The 23062-nt window shown below is 36.8% G+C and overlaps 1 protein-coding gene across 1 annotated transcript in view; it reads left to right on the forward strand.

Annotated features, from left to right (window-relative positions):
- The window catches only part of TRDN (triadin), a gene marked incomplete at its 5' end in the record, with an annotated part of 426652 nt that extends 412014 nt beyond the window's left edge, over positions 1-14638 (forward strand). Inside the window, 3 exon segments of the mRNA NM_001082743.1 lie at positions 6715-6756; positions 8661-8699; positions 12207-14638. Of these exon segments, the coding sequence (NP_001076212.1) occupies positions 6715-6756; positions 8661-8699; positions 12207-12337 (212 nt within the window). The 3' untranslated portion in view covers positions 12338-14638.
- Positions 14639-23062: the final 8424 nt, after the last annotated feature.

Genomic DNA, 23062 nt, shown 5'->3' on the forward strand with positions numbered 1-23062 from the left:
GTGTCTGCTAATAATAACTGATAAAAGTAAAAAGGAGAGAACAATCCAACATGGGAAGCAGAATACACAGCAGAGTCATAGAATGGCAGATGCCCTAAACAGCCCTCTGGCCTCAGAATCAGCCCTTATGGCATTCAGATCTGGCTAAAAAGCCCATGAGAGATTCTCAGGCATGGAAAGCCAAGACACTGTGGCAAAAAAGTGACCTAAATGAAAGATCTCTGTGAGATCCCAGAGGAAAGAACTTGCCAAAGAAATAGGTACGTTTCTCTGAAGGGAGAAGTTCCACTTTGATATGACCCTGACTAAATGAAGTCAGAGTTTGTAAACTCAAGAGGCTTCTACAGCCTTGGCAGCTCATGACAAGAGCCTTGGGTGATTACTGATGTCATAAATAAGTGTGTCAATTGTTAAATAAACAATGGGAATAGCTGTGCACTTACTCGCTATTTAGGATCTCTTTCCTTAATGTATTGTACTACGTGAATTAACGGTATAACCAGTACTCAAACAGTACATTTTATACTTTGTGTGTCTGTGTGGGTACAAACAGTTGAAATCTTTACTTAGTATATACTAATTTGATCTTCTGTATATAAAGATAATTAAAAGTGAACCTTAATTAAGAAGAGATGGGAGAAGGAGTAGGAGATTGGATGGGAGGGTGGGAGGGAGGTTATGGGGGGAAAAACTGCTCTAATCCAAAAGCTGTATTTTGAAATTTATATTTATTAAATAAAAGAAAAAATGCAAGTCCAAAAGCTTCATTTTCAGAATTTGTATATTTCAATTTGATTTAATATTTTGCATGATTAAAAATACATTTACTTATACACCATGCCACTGTTGACATTGGGGCTAAACACTGCATTTCCTTGTGTTCTTAGAATTTCTATCTCACAAATTTTAATCAGAGTATGTATTTATGCCATATAATGGAGGGTACTTCAAAGTGGTAGTGCAAAATGGAATTAAAAGATAAATTTAATTTTGGTGAAACATAATTTGAAATCCATGCATAGATGCTTTCATAATATATTGTTTCCATGTAATTTTTGAAGACCTCACATATGCATGCATGGGATTCCAAAAAGGTTTTGCCCCCAAAATGAACATATTTTATAGTTCTCTTTTTCCACAAACTCTTTGAAGCAGTCATTCTCTCTCTCTCTCTCTCCATATATATATATATATGTATATATGTATGGATATATATAAAGCAGCCATTCTATCTCTCTCTCCATATATATATGCATATACATATGTGTGTATATATATATATATATATGCAAAGTTTCCTTAGTGCAAACATACTGACTTTTTGAATCAATCTGTCTTCAATATCATAGGGCCAAGGCAACTCCTACATCCATGGTAAGGAAGATTCCATACATGATCCTTTCAAAAAATGCTACATGCTCTGAAACTCTTCTCAAAACACACTGTAGATCATGCTTGGAAATCAGTAAAAGTTTCAGGTCAATAGCTAGTTGAATCTTTCACTTTTTCAGGGTGTTATTACACTTCATCACAGAATTACACTTTTCTTAAGTGTGAAACAGGCACTTATGTGAGATGAGGCTCAGTTAATAAAACGCTACAAGTTTTACTTGAAAAAAAAAAGACAAATGACTATCACTAATTTTATTGTTTTCATAAACTCCTTACTTTTTAAGAACCCCCATGTCTCTAGCTCTGTTTCATTAAGGATAAAAGAGTTACACAAAACCCATTACTTGATATCAGTCTGTATAAAAGACTGAAATGGGAGCTGCTAAGATGTTGCATCAGTTCACTAGGCTGCTATAGTGGGAACTTTTGATTGAGACATCAGGATGGATTCATTGATGCCTCTGGTTAATTAGAAAACTTAGTCTCTGTAAGTGAAGAATGGGGTTTACAATTAGAAAGTCAAACTAATACATTTTCACTCCTCATTAATTGGACTCTGATTCACTAAATTACTTTTTTGATAGTAAGGCAGATAGAAGCAAGATTATGCTTAACTCTCCACTCATTATTTTCTTTTTTTATTTATTTTTTATTTGGTAAATATAAATTTTCAAAGTACAGTTAATGGATTACAATGGCTCCTCCCCCGCCCCCAGTGACTCCTATTGTTGACTTAACAATTTGACACTCTTGTTTATGGCGTAAGTAATCTCCCTAGGCTCTAGTCATGAGTTGCCAAAGCTATGGAAGCCTTTTGAGTTCACAGACTTCGATCTTATTCTGACAGGGTCGTAGTCAAAGTGGAAGTTCTCTCCTCCCTTCAGAGAAAGGTACCTCCTTCTTTGATGGCCCCGTTCTTTCCACTGGGATCTCACTCGCAAGGATCTTCCATTTAGGTCTTATTCTTTTTTCCTTTTTTTTTTTTCCAGGGTGTCTTGGCTTTCCATGCCTAAAATACTTTCATGGGCTCTTCAGCCATATCCGAATGTCTTAAGGGCTGATTCTGAGGGCAGAGTGCTATTTAGGACATCTGCCATTCTATGAGTCTACTGTGTATCCCGCTTCCCATGATGGATTGTTCTCTCCCTTTTTGACTCTATCAGCTAATATTAGCAGACACTAGACTTGTTTGCATGATCCCTTTGACTCTTAGACCTATCAGTGTGATCAATTGTGAAAACAGAAATTTATCACTTGGACTAGTGAGATGGCATTGGTACAAGCCTCCTTGATGGGATTGTATTGGGATCCCCTGACATGATTCTAACTCCACCATTTGGGGCAAGTCCGATTGAGCATGACCCAAATTGTACATCTGCTCCCTCTCTTATTCCCACTCTTGTATTTAACAGGAATCACTTTTCAGTTAAAATTTAAACACCTAAGAATAATTGTGTGTTAATTACAGAGTTCAACCAATAGTCCTAGAACAAAAAAAAATATTAAAATGGATAAAGTATTACACTGTACATGAACAGTCAGGACAAGAGCTGATCAAGTCACTGTTTCTCATAGTGTCCATTTCACTTCAACAACTTTCCCCTTTGGTGCTCAGTTAGTTGTCACCGATCAGGGAGAAGATATGATATTTGTCCCTTTGAGACTGGCTTAATTCACTCAGCATGATGTTCTCCAGATTCCTCCATCTTGTTGCAAATGACCGGATTTCGTTGTTTTTGACTGCTGTATAGTATTCTATAGACTGCATGTCCCATAATTTCTTTATCCAGTCTACTGTTGATGGGCATTTGGGTTGGTTCCAGGTCTTAGCTATTGTGAATGGAGCTGCAATAAACATTGAGGTGCAGACAGCTTGTTTGTTTGCCAATTTCATTTCCTTTGGGTAAATTCCAAGGAGTGGGATGGCTGGGTTGAATGGTAGGGTTATCTCCAGGTTTCTGAGGAATCTCCAGACTGACTTCCATAGTGGCTTAACCAGTTTGCATTCCCACCAACAGTGGGTGAGTGTCCATTTTTCCCCACATCCTCTCCAGCATTTATTGTTGGTAGATTTCTTAATGTGAGCCATTCTAACCGGGATGAGGTGAAACCTCATTGTGGTTTTGATTTGTATTTCCCTGATTTCTAGTGATCTTGTCAAGCACAGTTAAATCATACTTTTATTCATTCTCTCTGAAAATGAATAGATCTTTGAAAGTGTAGACATACAAATGTATCATCCTTTGTCATTCCAAGCAGGGTACAGTATGCTTCCTAATTCATTTGCTCTGCACAAGTGTGGCTCATCATTAGGATGACTCTGTTGGAACCTATCACCAGATACATGTTAGGCAATAAAGTGCATGGGTTCTGTAATCAGGAAGAAATGGTGTAAGAACTCCGTCTTCAAGAGGCAGAGTGGTGTGGTAACTACAGTGTAATCTCTGGGCCAGATACCTGGGTATGAATCCCAGTTTCTTCACTGGGATCTGGGGTCTCTCTGACCTTCAATTGTCGCATTTGTAACATGGGAATAATACTGACATTCTCCTCACAGATTTGCTGAGGATTTGGAATTTGTTAACATTTATTAAGTAATTTAAACAGGAGTTGACACAGAGCAAGTGTATGCTATGAAACAAACTTAATCTCCATACAAGAGGTTCTGATGGAGACAACTTTGCATTCATAGTCTAGCTCTGCCACTCACTAGTTCTGTGACTCTGGGCACAGAATTTCCCTGGCTTCACCTGTGCAGAAGACTCAATAGAAGAGTAAACAACCCTGTAGTGTTGTTTCCTGGCTTGAATGCATTGGATCATATAAAATAAATTCAAAGGACACAGCAGGTGTTGAATGTGAAAAAATATTAACTTTTATTATCACCATTGAAAGTGATAATCTCATAATTTATTCAGATTTTCCCACTAACTCAATGCACATTACATGAAACATTTCCGGACATGTTGTCATCTCCGACTTTCTTCCTACACATATAAAACTGCATAACCAGCCAACAACAAAATTCAACTCTAGAAAACTGAGCTTTTCATGAACTCTGGCTAGAGTATACACCAGGATTTCTCTGCCTTTCTCCAGACTCAAATGACATATTGTAACATCCCTTTCTGTGGTAATCTCTTATACTCACTCTATTCAAATATCCCTGTAAAATCTTGCTTATATTCAACTCTTCCAATGACTTGAAGTTGAAATATTCACTGTTGCTTTGTTAATTCTTCAAATACTTCCCCGATTTCTTTCTCTAAGTCTCTTCTCTCATATTCTAGGTTTATTTTCACAAAATACATATAAAATAACCACCCCCCCCCCAGCAGCCATCACAGGTTGAGGAATTCAGTAGAGATTACCCAGACTTCTGCATAAGATTTCCACCTAATTGTCTTATCCACCCTTTCTAGAACTTTTCCTTTACAATCCAAATAACCTCTCTTTTTGCTGTCTCTGACATTTCTACTTATTGTTGCCTTATTTTTAAATTTGCCATCTCTTAAAATAAGAACTAAGAATCTAATGGACAGATAGGACTAGCAATTTTGTTTCCCATTTTGTCATTTTATGTAAAATTTCTCCAAAAAGCCTCCCTTTTTTCCAGGAGAAGAATTGCACACTAATGTACTTTACCCCTTTCCTACGTGAACAACTGATGTGCAGAATCTAAACAATATAAAGCTGATCTTCTTTCAGATAATTACAAGGATTACAGATGTGCTGTGAAAGTTAAAGATCTCTCAACTTTATGTTGTAAGAATTATTTCTGACTGAATATTATTTCCATACAGTTCCAATATGAGCTTATAACTTGAATGCACAAAAGATTTAGAGATTTAATTTAAAGTCTTTTACCATCAGTTTTATTGAGGCAAAAATAACAAAAGCAGAATATGTTTAAGATATACAATGAGATGCTTAGATATACATGGAAAATTAATTACCCAAATCAATAATGACATATCTGTCATTCCACTTATTTACTTTCTAAAAAATAAATTTGTGTTGAGAATGCTTATGATCTGATTTCAGAAAATTTCAATTTTACAACGTAATTTATGTGTACTTGGATATTTGCCCATAAATGGGATTTCTGGATCCCATGGAAATTTCATTTTTAAATTTTTACAAGATCTCCAAATTGCTTTCCATACAGGTTGAACCAGTTGATATTCCACCAATAGAGTACAAAGCTTTCTTGTTCTCTAAATTATTATGGGACATCATTTGACTATTTGATGTTACCTAGCCTAACAGATGTGAGGTGATCTCAATGTCATTTTAGTTTTTCATGTTGGCAACAATTGGTAATGTGGAGCACCTTTCCATGAACCTATTGGCCATTTATCTTTCTTCTTTAGAAAAGTTATCTATTCAGGTTCTTTGATTATTTTTAATAGGGTTATTTGGATGTTTTTGCTATTGAGTTGTTTGAGTTCCATATATATATATATATATATATATATGCTATTAGCCCCCTATGGAAAGAAGGGCAAATGTTTACACTCATTCTATAAGTTGATTTACATTTTGCCATGTTTTTCCTTGCTGTGCAGAAGCTTGTTAGTTTGAATTAGTCCCATTTGTTTATTCTTGGTTCTATTTATGCTCCTGGTGTCAGATCCACAGAATTATCACACAGACCTATTGAGATTTTCTCCTAGGATTTTTATGGTTTCAGGTCTTACATTTAAGCCTTTACTACATTTTGAGTGGATTTTGATGTCTGAAGATAAAAGTACAATTTCAATTTTTGTTTTTGTGTGTAGATATTCAATTTTTTCTAATTTTGTTAATTAAAGATAATATCTTATCCTCATTGTGGTTCTTTTCACTTCTGTTAAGGATGAAATGACCCATGTGTATTCATGGATTTATCCTGGCCCTTTCAACAATCTTCAAAAGGACTAAAACCCTTGAATCGGTGCACTCATAATTTGTGTGGATGTGTGTTGTTCTCTTCATCTAGTCTGTATGCATGAATTCTTTTGCCTCAAATTTCCTAAATCCCAAAGTGACTGAGTTTTCGAAAAAGTCTTAGAAGTCAGAGGAGATCAAATTGGGAAGAAAGTCACTGTGGTCCCTCCTCTCACAAATCTTTGCCTAACTGCTGAACACATTAGAGCACAGCTCCTCATCTCTCTGAATCAGAAAAGTGCCTCTTTTGTCCAAAGTCTCTCAGGAAAACTAGATGCTGAGTTTATAGATTAAGGGATCTTTTGATTCTCAAAAACATTTAAATATACTATTTCCTTTTGGGAAAACTAGAAAGGAGACTATAATTTTATGTTTATTTTTTCTATCCTCTAGAAGAAGGCTTTGAAGATGTCCCAGCTTCAAAGAAAGCTAAAGGTGAGTTTGTTGTCTTTGGTTCATGTGATTTTTTTTTTCCTGAAAGTTGTATTGGTTTAACTGTGTTGTTTATTTAGCTGTTCTTGATCTAGTCCTCAGATTTCCAGACAATGTTCACATGGTAGACTTTTTGTTAAACAAGTAAGTTTTCAACATTATTTAGAAAACATAGCCTCGGGCCGGCACCATGGATCACTTGGCAAATCCTCTGCCTTTGGTGCCGGCACCCAGAATTCTGTCCCAGTTGCTCCTCTTCCAGTCCAGCTCTCTGCTGTGGCCCAGGAGGGAAGGGGATGATGGCCCAAGTGCTTGGGTACCTGCACTCGCATGGGAGACCGGGAGGAAGCGCCTGGCTCCTGGCTTTGGATTGGCGCAGCGGCCATTAGGGGAGTGAACCAATGGAAGGAAGACCTTTCTCTCCGTCTCTCTCTCACTGCCTATAACCCTCTCTCTGTCTCTCTCTCTCACTGTCTAACTCTGCCTGGAAAAAAAAAAGAAAACATATCCTGAGACACTGAAGACACAAGTAATTTTCAAGTGTATTATTTGGCCAATGTTTAGAATAATATTTCAAAAATTCTCATTTTATCAATGATTGTAAGAGTGTCATATTTTGTATTAAGAAATTTTGAAACAAGTCAGCCATATTAGCAGCACTATTATGAAGGGAGTGAGGGATTAAGAAAGGAAGGAAATGGAAAATCCTGTTATCTCCAAATGTGTAATCTAATAAAATCTTTTGAGGACAAATCATCCTCACTTGTGAAGTGAGTTTGAACTAACTCAATAATTTTTTTTGTTTCATTTGATTATGTCTGATTTCCTAGTTTGGGGTTGGTGAAATAAGGTATTTCCTATTCCATTTGTAAACTTGGCTGAGATAATATAAGAGTTTACCTAAGAATTATACTTGCCACTAAATTTAAGTTGTAGCAATGCCCAAACATAATTAACAATGTGTAAGAATATGATCTGAGAAAATACCTAGGGGGATAAGTAACTAAATATGAAAAAGCTGACATTTACACTTGTATTTATATATTTTTATTAATATTTATTTTATATTGAAATACTGAATTATTAAAAATAGCAATTATCAAGGCATGTTGCTCCTAGATCAGTGTTTCTAGACTTAATTGTAGAATCAAATCATCTATAGGTTTTGTTGAAATGTCTAAACTTGATATTTAGAATAGGAATTTACATCTCCCAAATGACAACTAAAATTACTGGTTCTTGGATTACACTTTGAAGGACAAATCTCTTGAATATGTCAAATACTTTGATAAAATCTATAAACCTAATTTTTTATGAAATGCTCTCACACACCTGCATTTTCTTATCATTTCTGGACTTTATAGAAACTCTCCCAATCAATCCACAGACACAAGTTAAGCATTTTTAATGTAAAAAGCAAACTTCATATAGATATCTTCAAAAGACTCATCATAGGTCAATACATAATGTATATGAAGACAGAACATGAAATTTCTTCAGTCATCTGAGAAGGGACTTAAAATTGTTTGAATAAAATCTTTCAGTTATAGCCATATTCCACCTTTACTATTCTGTATCAAAAAGATCTTCTGCAGAAAGGAATGTATGTTAGCTGGCCCTCATCTTTCAATACCCAACACATCAGGTTTACATTTTTTTCTTGAAGCCATTGCTTGTAGCATGCCACTTTTCCTTTCACTGGCTCCTCATCTATCTCTGAATCTTTTCTGTTAAATTTCATAAGGTACAAACGAAATCATAATGAAAACGTAGAACGTACTCATTATAAAGAGGATAGGTGACTGTACCAATTCACTATGCTCTTATTTAGGTATTCTTAGGCCCATGCATTTGTCAATAGCTGTAAGTGTATGAATTATTTATTTTCATATTTTTATATCCACTAGAAGAAGCTGAAGAGGTATCTTCTACAAAGAAGCAAAAGAGTAAGTCTATAATTGGATTAAATATGTTAAATAATGAATCAGTACTAAAGATGAAATATATAAGCTTAAACTTTAGGCTTCCTTTAAGAAGACCAGCATTAGAACAAAAATAGTTTTAGCATAAAACATGTAGAATAACATTCAAGTAGATCATTTATATTTCCACGATAATTTTGTTACTTACTATGTCAGGCAACAGGCACATAGTTGGAGGAATCATAAGTGATGAGGGAAGCTGCATTTATTGCAACCATTCTACATTGTTCTGATTCTGAGTACTCTAGCTGAATCCATGCTTAAATGTGTGCTAGTGTCTGCTTTACAATAGGATGACTGAAGTGTTATGCTCAACTTTTTTATATTAAGTAGAAATAGGTTTTAGCAATTCAATTTCTTAGAAACTTACTGCTAAGATTTAAAGCCCTTTTCTTTATTCTTCTAGATGCATGGCAGGCTCTTACTATCCAATCTTTGAGATGTTTGATTTTAGAATGCAATCAATATTCATATGCAGTTACAAAATTCAATGTCTAAGATCCTCATTAGTCCATTTCTTCCAAATTAGAGGCTTAGATGGAGATAATAAAGTGTTAAATTTTGTATTGGCATATACATAAAATAAAGTCACTGCTGAATAGATTAAATGAAGCAATTTACGAAATAGGTATAACCAGAATTTGATATACCACATTTAAAGCACATAACTAGACATTTATTAAGGAAATAAAGTTGTTGCATTCTGCAATGCTTCTTATATTATTTTGTAGGAAATTACTAAAATATCCTTTATAGTAGCATATGCTTCCCACTCTGTATAATAGTTGATTCATTGACCAAGTATTTAGTATATACTCTTTTCCATATTCTGCATCCGATACTGAGATAATTGTACTTGATAACAAAGACATTCATTATAAACTGTAACACAGGGGCCTGCACATGGCTCACTTGGTTAATCCTCTGCATGTGGCGCCGGCAACCCATATGGGCGCTGGGTTCTAGTCCCAGTCACTCCTCTTCCAGTCCAGCTCTCTGCTGTGGCCTGGGAAGGCAGTGGAGGATGGCCCAAGTGCTTGGGCCCCTGTACCCGCATGGGAGACCAGGAAGAAGCACCTGGCTCCTGGCTTCAGATTGGCGTAACTCCAGCCGTAGCGGCCATTTGGGGAGTGAACCAACAGAAGGAAGACCTTTCTCTCTGCCTCTCTCTCTCACTGTCTAACTCTGCCTGTCCAGCCTGTCCAAAAAAAAAAAAAAAAAAAAAAGTAACACAATCAGTTTGTGACAAAAATCTAGGAAATAAGCAGTCTTATGACGCTTCTAGATATTATTGTAAAATAACAAGAAAAAATTGTAAGTTAACTGGGCATGTCTAGATTTTCAGGAAATTTTTCCGAATTGGTAATCAACTGGTAATAATTTGAAGCTATAACAGAAGCAGTTAAAATATCGTCCTTAATAAACAAATATTAAAGCATAATTCAATAAGATAGATGCACTGTATCAATGCCATTTTCCTGCTTTTGATATGGTAATATAGTTTTGTTAAATGTATCACTGGGCAAACCAAGTGTCCATACATGGGATCTCTGTTTTAATTCTTACAATTTCATGACCCAACATAAAACTACAAATTTAAAATCAATAAAACATAATTAAATATTTTTCATGAGAGGGTATCAAATATCTTAAATTCAGCTGAGAGTTTTATTTCATCATAATAGTATTTCCTATTTTAATTATAAAATAGGTGGTAATTTTGTAGCCTAATATTTTGATGAACATTTTACACTGATTCTAAAATTTGCAGCAAGAATTATATCTTCCTTAATAGTTATTCAACATCAGTTAAATGTGACAGACTAGTGTCCACTTCTGATAAGGCACAGCTGACTGGCCACCCATCCTTGATGCTCTTCCATCTTTAGCACTGGGTATTGCCATCCCTCCATGATGCAGGCCAAGATTTGTTGCTATCCATTTCTGCAGCTTACCCAAACACAAAGTTCTCCTAACCTCCACAACCTTACAGAAATATAGTTGGTTTTAATGTCTCTGTGTGAGGTTAGAACACAGAGAACATAATTGTGAATGAGATGTAGTATAAAGAAGAAGTACTAAATTTGAGATTTATACAATCCTTGAAAATCAAAAGATTGAGATCAAATAACATCCATGGTGATGCAATCTGACTAGCTTCCACTGCCCATACTTGCTTTATTCCACTTCATATGCCCTTAGCTTTACATAGACTTGACTGTGTTCCCCATCCACCACATAACACTAGATTCAATTATTTTTTCCTGGCTTTCAGTAATGAGTCTGTGTTTGGTTGGTAGATTGTAAATGAATAGGATTGAAAACTTGGAGCAGTCAAGAGGCACCTACAAAACATACAAGGAGGGGTTAAACTTAATTTCTCTCCGTCTCTCTTGCTGTAGCTCTTGCTCTCCCTCTTCTTTACTTTCGCTCTCATTTCCTTATATTTTCTTTTTGCTTAGATCCCTCCAGTTTCTCTATTCTTTATTGTGAACTATATTCAACCCACTGTGCTGTTCTGTGTCTGGATATCCATTATTCAACCTCTCTCTCTGTCTCTCTTCTCTCTACCCTTTACAGTCTCAATTTGTTTTAACTTCCACATGTGGGAGAGAAGATACTGTATTTCTCTTTATGTGCCTGGTTTACTCTACTAGACATATTGACTTCCAGTTCCATCCACTGTTTTGCAAATGCCAGGATTTAGTTAATTTTTATGACTGAATAATATTTCATTGTGTATATATACCACACTTAATTTATCTACTCATCCATCAATTTGTTCATAGGCTGATTCTTTATGTTGCCATCTCTTAATAAAGCTACTACTTGGGTATACCAGCTCATGAGTTTGGGGTTTTGGTCATATCTATTGTACTGTACTCCAGTGCCTTGCATTAACTCTCCTTTGTTGCTCTCTATTCAAAGCTACCACCTGGGTGCATTGCCTGAAAGAGTAACTAGGCCACCTTGGAAAGCTCTTGACTCCACAGAAAGGGCAAGTGGAAAACATCACCACTTTAGGATCAGCAAGCATCTCTGAAACATTAAAAAATACACATGAAACAAAGTCTGTTACTATGCATAGTGATAAACTCATATTTTGAATGCTACTTCTATGTAATAGTCCCTCTAATTAGTATACACATCACAAGATTCTTATATGCTAGGTATATTGACTTTTTCTACTAGGCCAGTTTCATTGCCATTTATTAAATCCTTATATTGTACCAGGAATGAATTTAAGCATATATGTTACTTCACTTAATTTTCACATTTTTTCCACGAGGTTTCTGTTGTCTTAACTTCATACATAATGAAACCAAGAAATAGTAAGGTTTAATAACTTTTTAGTAGTGTATGAAGACTGTCTGACTGCAAAATCTAAAACCATATTTACAAAATTATATCACCTTATTGTTCTTGAACTCTGTCTCTGTTCATGTTCTGTTTTCACTCCCTATTCCATAGGTCCCATCAGTTTCTTCCAATGTGTGTATCTAGATGGATACAATGGTTATGGATTTCAGTTTCCTGTCACTCCTGCACAATACCCTGGAGAAAGCTCTGGCAAATCAAATTCTCCAGGACCGAAGCAATAAGGACAGTAGAGACACATGAACAACCTGTATAAGTTCTTTAGGTTTTTGAAAATGGTATCTTCTGTTTTGTCTACAAGTGCAATTGAAATCATGTGATGCAGAGAATTTCTTGGAAAACATTTTACTCTTCGCCTGATGTAGAAAGGAAGTGTGCATAAATAAATTGAATAACAAGCCAAAAATGTTGATGGGTTTGATGCTCAAGGATCTATTATTAGCATTTGCTGCTATGGGAAAGGGATGCTTGTATTTTTCTGTTTCTGCTCATTGTAAGATCGTACTTGAATTAGCTTAAGATTAATAATATCAGTCTTTTAAATGTAATTTTCACAATTACAAAACAAAATTCCTTGTTTCAGTTAGATATTTTTAAATGATAACATGGACTATGAGCTAAAAATGTACAGGAACTTATAAGAGCAACTTCTTTGTGAGCATGTGGGTATTTTACTCAAATTACCCAGTAAGTTGATCTTAACTGCTTCATTTTATTTAGGTTTATTTCTATTATATTTGTGGCTATACTATAAAATAGGCAATAGTTACAACAAAAGTGCTGTAAGTTCCTGGTGAAACTACTTTACAGCTCAAAATACTTCTGAATTTTATAAAGGATAAGATGGAGAATAACTGACAAATCTTACTTCTAAGATTTGTCATGAACTGCAGTTAGGAATTTACTCTTGTGGAAACAACCGATTAAGTCCAGCAAATCTGGTGAATCATTTGTTTAAAATATAAGCAAATTAGAAGTGGAATTTTCAGATTTCTCCAAAGTGGACCTTAACTAAAGTGTCACTTGATCAAAATTTTAGATCAATCAGTAAATTTGGATGACAAATAAAAAAATCTTTTTATTTCATATTAATGCATTCTTTCTGTGAAATTAAATGTTATTCTTCCTCAAAATGGAAAATATGAATGCCACAGAAGTTTGAGGAAGACATTTTAATGATAAGCACATTCTTGAAGTTTCTTACTTATTTAGTCATCAGTGCCAATAAAATGGATGGCAATTTATAATCTACTTATGAGTCATCACTGGTATGACTATTTTGGTTCTGTCATCTTTCTAGTGATAAAAACACTCTTGTTCTTTACTGAACTTTTCTATAAACTCTAAAATTTATGTCTCTGTGACATTTTCTCATGTTTACAGTTGCAGTTGAACTTATGACAAAAGAACTCAGGAAATAATTGAGTTATCCTTTCTGGTATTATAATTAATTAAGTTCAGCAAGGACTGAGCTTGCCAGAGCCTCCTCTAGCCAAGTGATTTATTCTCAAGGACTGCCACCAATCATGGTACTTCAGGTCCAAGACACAGTTTTACTAAAAATCATTAGGCTGGAGCATTAGTAACATATTCATAATCAACAATGGATTTTTGTGAAAGAAGTTGGCCTTGGCTGGATGCTGGTGGATCTAATTCACTCCACAAGAGCCAACATAACAAAGAACCAGGCTAATGACACTTTATCATGGGGGCAACCTGGAAGTGTACAATTTCAGGACTGACCAGATGATACCATCTTACAAAGCCCTTTCATGTAGTGATATTAATTTATGGCTAGGACAGTGGATAAAGTTCATGCTCAACCACTCCTCCACGCCTACTCAATATTATGGGTAAAAGAATTGAGAACAAACTGTATGATAGCTGTTCTAGATTTTTGTAGAACAGAATACTTCATCCATTAATTCTACCATTCTATGACTATTTTTTGAGAACTTACTCTTTGTCAAATGCTGTGTTTCGCACTGGAAAAATACAAAATAAATTCTATTCCCAGTGCTATCCTGACACAATGTGTGACTTTGGAAAACTTATTAAACAGACTATGTTTGTTTCTCTATGTGAAAAATAAGGATATGAAGGTAAACAGCCTAATACTTCATAGAGGTACTGTTGAGATTGATAAAATACCTTGTCATAGATATGACATTAAGACATTTCTGAAATATATTTTCAGATATGGCACTAATTTTCCTGCTGAGTGCTTTTCTATATTACATTCTTGTTTCTTTCATTCTCATTAAGAAAAGTATTTGATACAAAGTAAAAAATGACATGCTTTCATTGTAATTAGAATTAAGACAAAGCAAATATAATGTAAACAACATTAATAACTGTTAAGTTTTATCTGATTAGCATTAGAATGATGGTAGCATTTTAAAATATTATCTAAAATGTCATATGTTTGTATGTTTCCATGAATAAAATATTTCCAGTCCTTTCAAATTTGCTTCTTTGCAATTTAAAAAAGATAAATGAATAAGAGTCATTGTCTTTAATAGTTCATTCATAATTCATGTTACCTTGGCCATTAATATATAATCATTTATTAATTGTTTTATTTCTCTATTTTGTCCAGTTTGTTAAAGCTACTCTCCTCACGCCCTTATTCTTCCATACCTGTCTCCCAACTTTTATAGTAGAAAGTCTGTAGAAAACATTAATCAATTTTACCTTAGGTTTCACCTTCATAAAGCCTAATAAATCATAATTCAAATGGGGCAAGAGTATTTTGGAAAAATCCCATGAAAAGCATTTGTTTGTTGACTCATTCTGATATATCCTTGTCAAAAACTCTTTGCAAAATATTTCAGAAAATGATACTGCAGGCCGGCGCAGCGGCTCACTAAGCTAATCCTCCGCCTAGCAGCGCAGGCACACCGGGTTCTATTCCCGCTCGGGGCGCCGGATTCTGTCCCGGTTGCCCCTCTTCCAGGCCAGCTCTCTGCTGTGGCCAGGGAGTGCAGTGGAGGATGGCCCAAGTGCTTGGGCCCTGCACCCCATGGGAGACCAGGAAAAGCATCTGGCTCCTGGCTCCTGCCATCGGATCAGCGTGGTGCACCGGCCGCAGCATGATGGCCGCGGCGGCCATTGGAGGGTGAACTAGGCAAAAGGAAGACCTTTCTCTGTCTCTCTCTCTCACTGTCCACTCTGCCTGTCAAAAAAAAAAAAAAAGAAAGAAAGAAAAGAAAATGATACTGCATATTTAGGAGGTCAGTTTATGTCTGAGTAATTTAACTGAGAAAAAAAAAGCAAATGAAATAACAAATATTGCTGATTAAGAACATTCACACTTGGCTAATCCTCCGCCTGTGGCACCAGCACCCCGGGTTCTAGTCCCAGTTGGGGCGCCAGATTCTGTCCCAGTTGCTCCTCTTCCAGTGCAGCTCTCTGCTGTGGCCCAGGAAGGCAGTGGAGGATGGCCCAAGTGCTTGGGCCCTGCACCCACATGGGAGACCAGGAGGAAGAACCTGGCTCCTGGCTTTGGATTTGTGCAGCGTGCTGGCCATAGCAGTCATTTGGGGGATAAACCAACATAGGGAAGACCTACTGTCTAACTCTGCCTGTCAAAGAAAAAAAATTCAAAGAATATTTAGCTAAATTGGACCATACAGAGAACTAATTTCTAGAGAAACTCAGAAATTTATTCAAATTCACTGATTACTTCAAAGTCAGACTTACAGCCTTGGTAAGCTACTTCCTAAGTATCTTTGACCAAGTTCCTCAGGGTATTTTTATGAATCTTTGCCAACATCACAAACTTCATCTTTAAATAACAAATCTAACCTGTGCTAGCAATGCAACTCTATAATTTTTGTCCCCTGAAAAGTATCTTAAAAGCATTTCAAGATTTGGCAGCTTGCAGATTGAAGTGATGTACTATGCAAATTATATCTCACCTACCTGAGTCCAGTAGAGTAACCCCTAGGTAGCTCCCAGGGATTCATATGTGTTTGCTACATTGCACAGGCACAATGGCCCCACTTCTGCATGAACTGTGCCACACTTGTCCACTACCTTCTGGAATAGCCTGACTCAGCATAGCCTCTGGAGACCAGTACATTGATATCAATAGCTTATGTGCCAGAACTCTACTGCCAGGCAGATAAATGGACCACACGTGCATTGCCCATGGAGACTGACAAGTATATTCTTGCCAGCATGCATGTGCACTATGCCCCATCTGCCTGGTCCCCTTGGAGTTCCTACACAATATGCACCCCCTGCACATTATTATGTGTGCCTCTCCTATGAAAGCTGATAAAGTGTCTCTAGTTCCACATGGCTCACTGTGATGTATGAATACTTTGACCCAAGTATCACATTCACTGTATCCCAAATCCATAAATTATAGCCAAAAAAGCTACACAGAAACTAAACTTTGGTGTCCAATGGGAACCAAATACAACACAGCCTACGAAACTGACCAATTGTTGGAAGAAAGCCTTTTGCTATGTGAAATGGACCACTGTCAGTGTAGGAACACAAGAATTATTTTAAAAAGAGAGTAATGTGAAGCCCCAAAAGGAACACAGTAAATCCCAAGCAATAGACCCCAAGAAAAGGAAACCAATGAAAGAACATCAATTTAAATTGGGATTGACTCAAAGGAATGACTGTGAGTAAAATCAATGGACTATGAGTGAATACAGATAATTCAATGAAATTAGAAAAACAGTTCATGGTGTCAATGAGAAATTAATTGAAGAAACTGAGATAATTAAAGAGAACAACCAAACAAAAATGTTGGTGCTGAAAAAGTCAAACATTCAATTTAAAAAATATAGTTGAGCTTCTCAACTGACTAGATAAAGCTAAGAAAGATTTTATTAAATTGAAGATTAGTGTTTTCAACAACCCAGTCAGAAAAAATAAAAAATTTAAAAAACTAATAAAACCTCCAATATATATGGGATAATATAAATGAACCAATCAATATTATTAAATGTAAATGGGGAAATTAGGTAATTAAAGATATAGACAGACTGAATAAGTAATAAAACAAGTCCCAAAGATATATTGCCCACAAGAAACTCAATCAGTAAAGACACACAGGAAATGGAAGTAAATGGATTGGGGGCAGGCGCTGTGACTTACTGGGATAAGACCCTGCCTAAAGCGCCAACATCACATATAGGTGCCTGTTCGAGTCCTGGCTGCTCCTTTCCAATCCAGCTCTCTGCTGTGGCCAGGGAAAGCAGTAGAAGATGGCCCAAGTGTTTGGTTCCCTACACCAAACGCAGGTGACCCAGAGGAAGCTCCTGCCTCTTGGCTTCCTATCAACCCAGCTCCAGGTGTAGTGGCTACTTTGGGAATGAACCAGCAAATGGAAGACCTTTCTCTATGTTTCTCCCTCTCTTTGTCTGAATCTCTTTCTCTTAAATAAATAAATAAAATCTTTATAAAAAAGAAAGTGATTGGAAAATCTATCTTTTAATTTTTTATTTTTAATATTTTAAAACTTTTTATTTATGTAAGATGGAATCATTTAGGAGCATAGTGAAATCTATAAGGCAATAGAAAGCAGAGTTAGCTACATAAGATAAAACATAAGTTAAGATGGCGGAATAGAGAGGGAGGGAGCACAGCGAAGCTCCACTAAGGGAAGGTTCAAAGAGGGATGAAAATTTGTAGTTTTTAAGCCCTTCCTGAAACTGGGGTGATAGGGTGGACACGCGAGGAGGACGCGGACGCCTGAGACTCAGGACACCAGCAGGAGCGTGTACACACCAGCGCTGGAAGCCGAGGTGAGATGGGGCGCTCACCCAGCACCGCGGCACAGCTGCCGCCGCCCCTCCCCAACACACCCTGGGATGGACACTGAGACATGCACGACTGAGTGGGGGAGGAAATAGAAAACGGAACAGAGTGAGTGGCGCCGGCGGAGAGAGTGCACGATTCAGGGATACTAATTGAGAGACTGAGTAAACCAGTATCTCTTGGCGCCTCCCCGGAGCCCCAGCGGGCAGGAAGCAGCCATTTTGTTTGTTTACATTTGGGCTTAAAGGAGAACTATCTTTGCCTCCACACTAACCTTCGGAGGTGGAGCCCAAAGGTGGAGCTGAGGGTGCTCGAGGGAGGGCAGCCCAAAGCCCTGACACCCGACTACTCAAGTTACTGAATAGCGCCTCCTGGTGGGGAAAAAGCACAGGATCCAGAGCTGCAGTGGGCAGAGAGCAGCCATCCTGTCTGTTTACCTGTGGGCTCTGTAGAGCAGCCTGGTTACACTGGATATTGGTAGAGACTCACAGCAGCCTATAGTAGAGGGAAATCAACCCGAAAAATCACCCAGACAGAATGCCAAAAAACAAAACCAAAAACCAAAAAAATATAGAAGATAATATAAATTTGCCAATGGAGCAGGCTAAACCAACCATAACAGAGGCAGATGAAGAAGAAGTTGAAAACATGCCAGAAAAAGAATTCAGAAAATTAATAATCAGAATACTTAGAAATAATGAGAAACAGTGTCAAGAGCTGAATGAAAAACAAGCCCAAGGATTAGAGATCTTGAAGAGAAGCCAGAATGAGATACTAGAACTGAAAAACTCAATTGACCATATAAAAAACACCGTGGAATCCCTCGTAAATCGAACAGATGAAATAGAAGACCGAATATCAGAATTCAAAGACAAACTTCCAGAAATAATACAGTCAGTTCAATCGCAGGAAGAAGAAATTAAAAAATTAAAAAACACGGTTGGAGACCTACAAGATTCAATCAAACGGTGTAATGTTCGGATAATAGGAGTCCCTGAGGGGGTGGAAAGAGAGAATGGATGTCTTCAACGAAATAATATCAGAAAACTTTAAACAAAGGCAGCTGGATAACAACACACAAATACAACAGATAGCCAGGACTCCGAACAGAGTAGACCAGAAGAGAAATTCACCACGACACATTGTGGCAACACTCAGTTCAGTGACACACAAAGAACAAATCCTAAAATGTGCCAGAGAAAAGCGACAAATCACATTCAGGGGTAAGTCAATCAGACTCACCCCAGACTTCTCATCGCAAACACTACAGGCAAGGAGACAATGGCATGATATATTTCAAGTTTTAAAAGACAAACAATGCCAACCTAGAATACTATATCCTGCAAAGCTATCATTTATGAATGAAGGGGAAATAAAGATCTTCCACGACAAACAGAAACTGAAAGAATTTGTATCCACGCGTCCAACCCTACAACACTTGCTCAAAGACGTGCTGCACACAGAAATACAAAAACAAGAACTTCACTGCAAAAAAAAGCGAATGTAGAGTAACCCACAAACAAAGTTCAAAATACATAAACAGCTCGTTTCAGGAAACATGAAGGGGAAAAGACAGTACTTAAGAGTAATCACATTGAATGTGAATGGTCTTAATTCCACGACAAAGAGACACAGAAACTAACTGAGAGCATAGGGGAAACCCTTCAAGATATTGGAATAGGCGAAGAATTCCTGGAGAAGACCCCACAGGCACGGGTAATCAAAGATAAAATAAACAAATGGGATTACCTAAAATTGAAGAGTTTCTTAACAGCAAAGGAAACAGTCAGGAAAGCGAAGAGGCAACCAACAGAATGGGAGACATTATTCGCAAACCACACAACAGATAAAGGATTAACAACTAGAATCTACACAATGATCAAAAAACACCACAGAATCAAAACAAGCAACCCAATAAAAAAATGGGCCAAGGACCTTAACAGACATTTTTCAAAAGAGGAAATCCAAATGGCCAACAGGCACATGAAAAAATGCTCAGGATCCCTAGCCATCAGGGAAATGCAGATCAAATCCACAATGAGATACCACCTCACTCCAGTTAGATTGGCTTACATACAGAAATCAACCAACAACAGATGCTGGCGAGGATGTGGAGAAAAGGGGACACTAATCCACTGTTGGTGGGAATGCAAGCTGGTAAAGCCACTATGGAAGACAGTCTGGAGAGTCCTCAGAAACCTGAATATAGCACTACCACAGGACCCAGCCATCCCACTCCTTGGAATATACCCAAATGGAATTAAAGGGGTGAAAAAAGCCATTTGCACCTCAATATTTGTTGCAGCTCAATTCACAATAGCTAAGACATGGAATCAACCTAAATGTCCATCAACGGATGACTGGATAAAGAAACTATGGGATATGTACTCTATGGAACACTATACAGCAGTAAAAAACAACGAAACCCAGGCATTCACAACAAAATGGAGGAAGCTGGAAAACATCATGCTGAGTGAAATAAGCCAGTCCAAAAGGGATAAATATCACATGTTCTCCCTGATCGATGGCAACTAAACGAGCACCTAAAATGATACCCATTGAAGTGAAATGGACACTATGAGAGACAATGACATGAGCAGCCCTTGTCTAGACTGTTGAGGAAAAACTTACTATTTTGTTCCTTTAGTATTTTTGCTGTTGTTGTTGTTGCTCGGTATGCTCTACACAAGACCACTGGTTGAACTCTGCAATCAATGCACAACCATTCTTAAGCGTTTAAAAATTAATAGGAAATTGATCTCTGTGGAACATGGGAGTGGGAATAAGAGAGGGAGGAGATATATAGGACGGCACATACTCACTCAGACCTACCTCCAATGGTGGAACTGGAAATGTGCCAGGGGATTTCAACTCAATCTTACCAAGGAGGCAGGTACCAATGCCAGCACACTTGGTAAAGAGACAAATATAAATACACAACTGATCCAAAAGATAGGGTAAGTGTCGAAGAGATTACACAAATAAGACCAGTGTAAGCAAATAATGAAAGATAGAATCAAAAGGGTTGAGAATGATCCTGCGGGGGAAGCAGGTCACACAGCAGACTCATAGAATGGCAAATGCCCAAAACAGCACTCCTGCCTCAGAATCAACCCTTGGGACATTCGAATCTGACTAAAAGGTCCATGAGAGTCTCGCAGGCATGGAAAGCCATGACACGGTGGCAAAAAACAATCTAAATGAAGGATCCTGGTGAACAACACTCCAGCAGAAGGATCAGGCCATCAAGGAGAGAGGCGCCTTTCTCTGAAGGGAGGAAGGAACCTCCACTGTGATATGGCCTTGACTAAACAAATTCAGAGTTGGTGAACTCAAGGGGCTTCCATAGCCTAGACAGCTCATAGCAAGAGTCTCGGGTGATTGCTGACGTCATAAATAAGAGTGCCAATTGTTAAATCAACAACGGGAGTCACTGGGTTCATGCTCCCCATGCAGGATCTCTGTCCTTAATATGTTTATCTATGAAACTCAAAAACAACACTACTAGTCGAACAATACCCTATACCTGGTTCGGTTGTGTGAGTGCAACCTGTTGAAATCCCTGCTTAGTATATACTAAATTGATCTTCAGTATATGAAGGTAACCGAAAATGAAACGTGATGAGGGGCGGGATGGGAGAGGAAGTGGGTGAGGGGAGGGCCACGGGAGGGAGGGAGGTTGGGGGGAAGCCACAACAATACAAAAGATGCATTTTATATTCTACTTAAAACTATTGGTTGAGCTCTGTAATTAATACACAATTACTCTTAGGTGTTTAATCAATGCTATAACTAGTACTCAAATAGTATTTTACACTTTATGTTTCTGTGTGGGAGCAAAATGTGGTAATCTTTACTTAACATACGCTAAATTGATCTTCTGTATATAAAGATAATTGAAAATTAATCGTGATGTGAAGGGGAAGGGGAGAGGGAGTGGGAGAGGGGAGCGTTGTGGATGGGAGGGAAGACACGGCGGGGGGGAGGCTATTGTGGTCTATAAGCTGTACTTTGGAAATTTATGCTCATTAAATAAATTTAAAAAAAAACAAAAAACATATGTTAAGTAAAAAATTATAAAAAGAAGACAAGGACACAATAGTTGAGGGACCAATTCAACCAGAGCTTTTTTCAAAAGCATCCAATTTTATAGAGAAAACATTATTGGATCTGAAGAGAAAGATATGTCCCAATTCAATAATACTCATGGACTTCAACACCATACTTATCAGTGCACAGATTATCTAGAAAAAATTATCAACAAAGAAATTTCAGAGTTAAGTTGATGAGGAATCTTCAACAAGCTCATGGAAATTTTAAATTAAAATATAAAGTCATTGAATACACTTTTTTCATAATATTCAGTTTTCATGAACTTTTTGAAGATTTTATATTATAGACCATATGAACTTGACAGACATGTATAGAATGTTTCATTCAATACCTGAAGAATACACATTCTTCTCATCAGCACCTGGAGCTCTGTATGATGTATCATTCATTATGCCACAAAAGAAGTCTCAAAATACAAATAATGAAACCTAATTGTATATCTATTCTCACTGCAAATAACAGAACTAGAAACCAAAAGAACTTTAGAAATTATATATATATATATATATATAGAAAAGTTAATCAGCATGTTATTGAATAAAAATGAATTATTGAATATACTAAAAGGAAAATTTTAAAAGGTATTAAAATGAAAGACTGAAAATACAACACACCAAATTTATGGGACACAGCAAAGCAGTCTTAAAATCAATATTTATGAGAATAAGTACTTACATTTAAAAGAGGAATATTTCTCATTTGTTTTGTTTCTGAATTCTGATCTTTTATCTATTTTTGAGGAATTTATTTATATATTAGTTTCTCAGGGTCACAGTAAGTGTAGGTCAGTTCTTATAACACAATTCTCATTAATTCTGATGTTACTGTGACATGAATAAAAAGAGAATAGAGCCAATGTTGGTTATGTATACAATTCTAAGATTTCTCCCTTCCTTCTTTCATTCTCTCTTTTTTTAACTTTTGAGATAACAGATTTATAATTTATAATATAATAAAGCAGGTGCTATAGAAATAAAAGAATAACTAGGAATTGTTCAAACAACAGTATAGCAACAAACTGGAAAATCTAGGAGAGATGGATTGATTTCTGGACA

Source organism: Oryctolagus cuniculus, chromosome 5 (assembly GCF_051225735.1).
Source record: "Oryctolagus cuniculus isolate XC-2025 breed Fujian yellow rabbit chromosome 5, ASM5122573v1, whole genome shotgun sequence".
NCBI lineage: Eukaryota > Metazoa > Chordata > Mammalia > Lagomorpha > Leporidae > Oryctolagus > Oryctolagus cuniculus.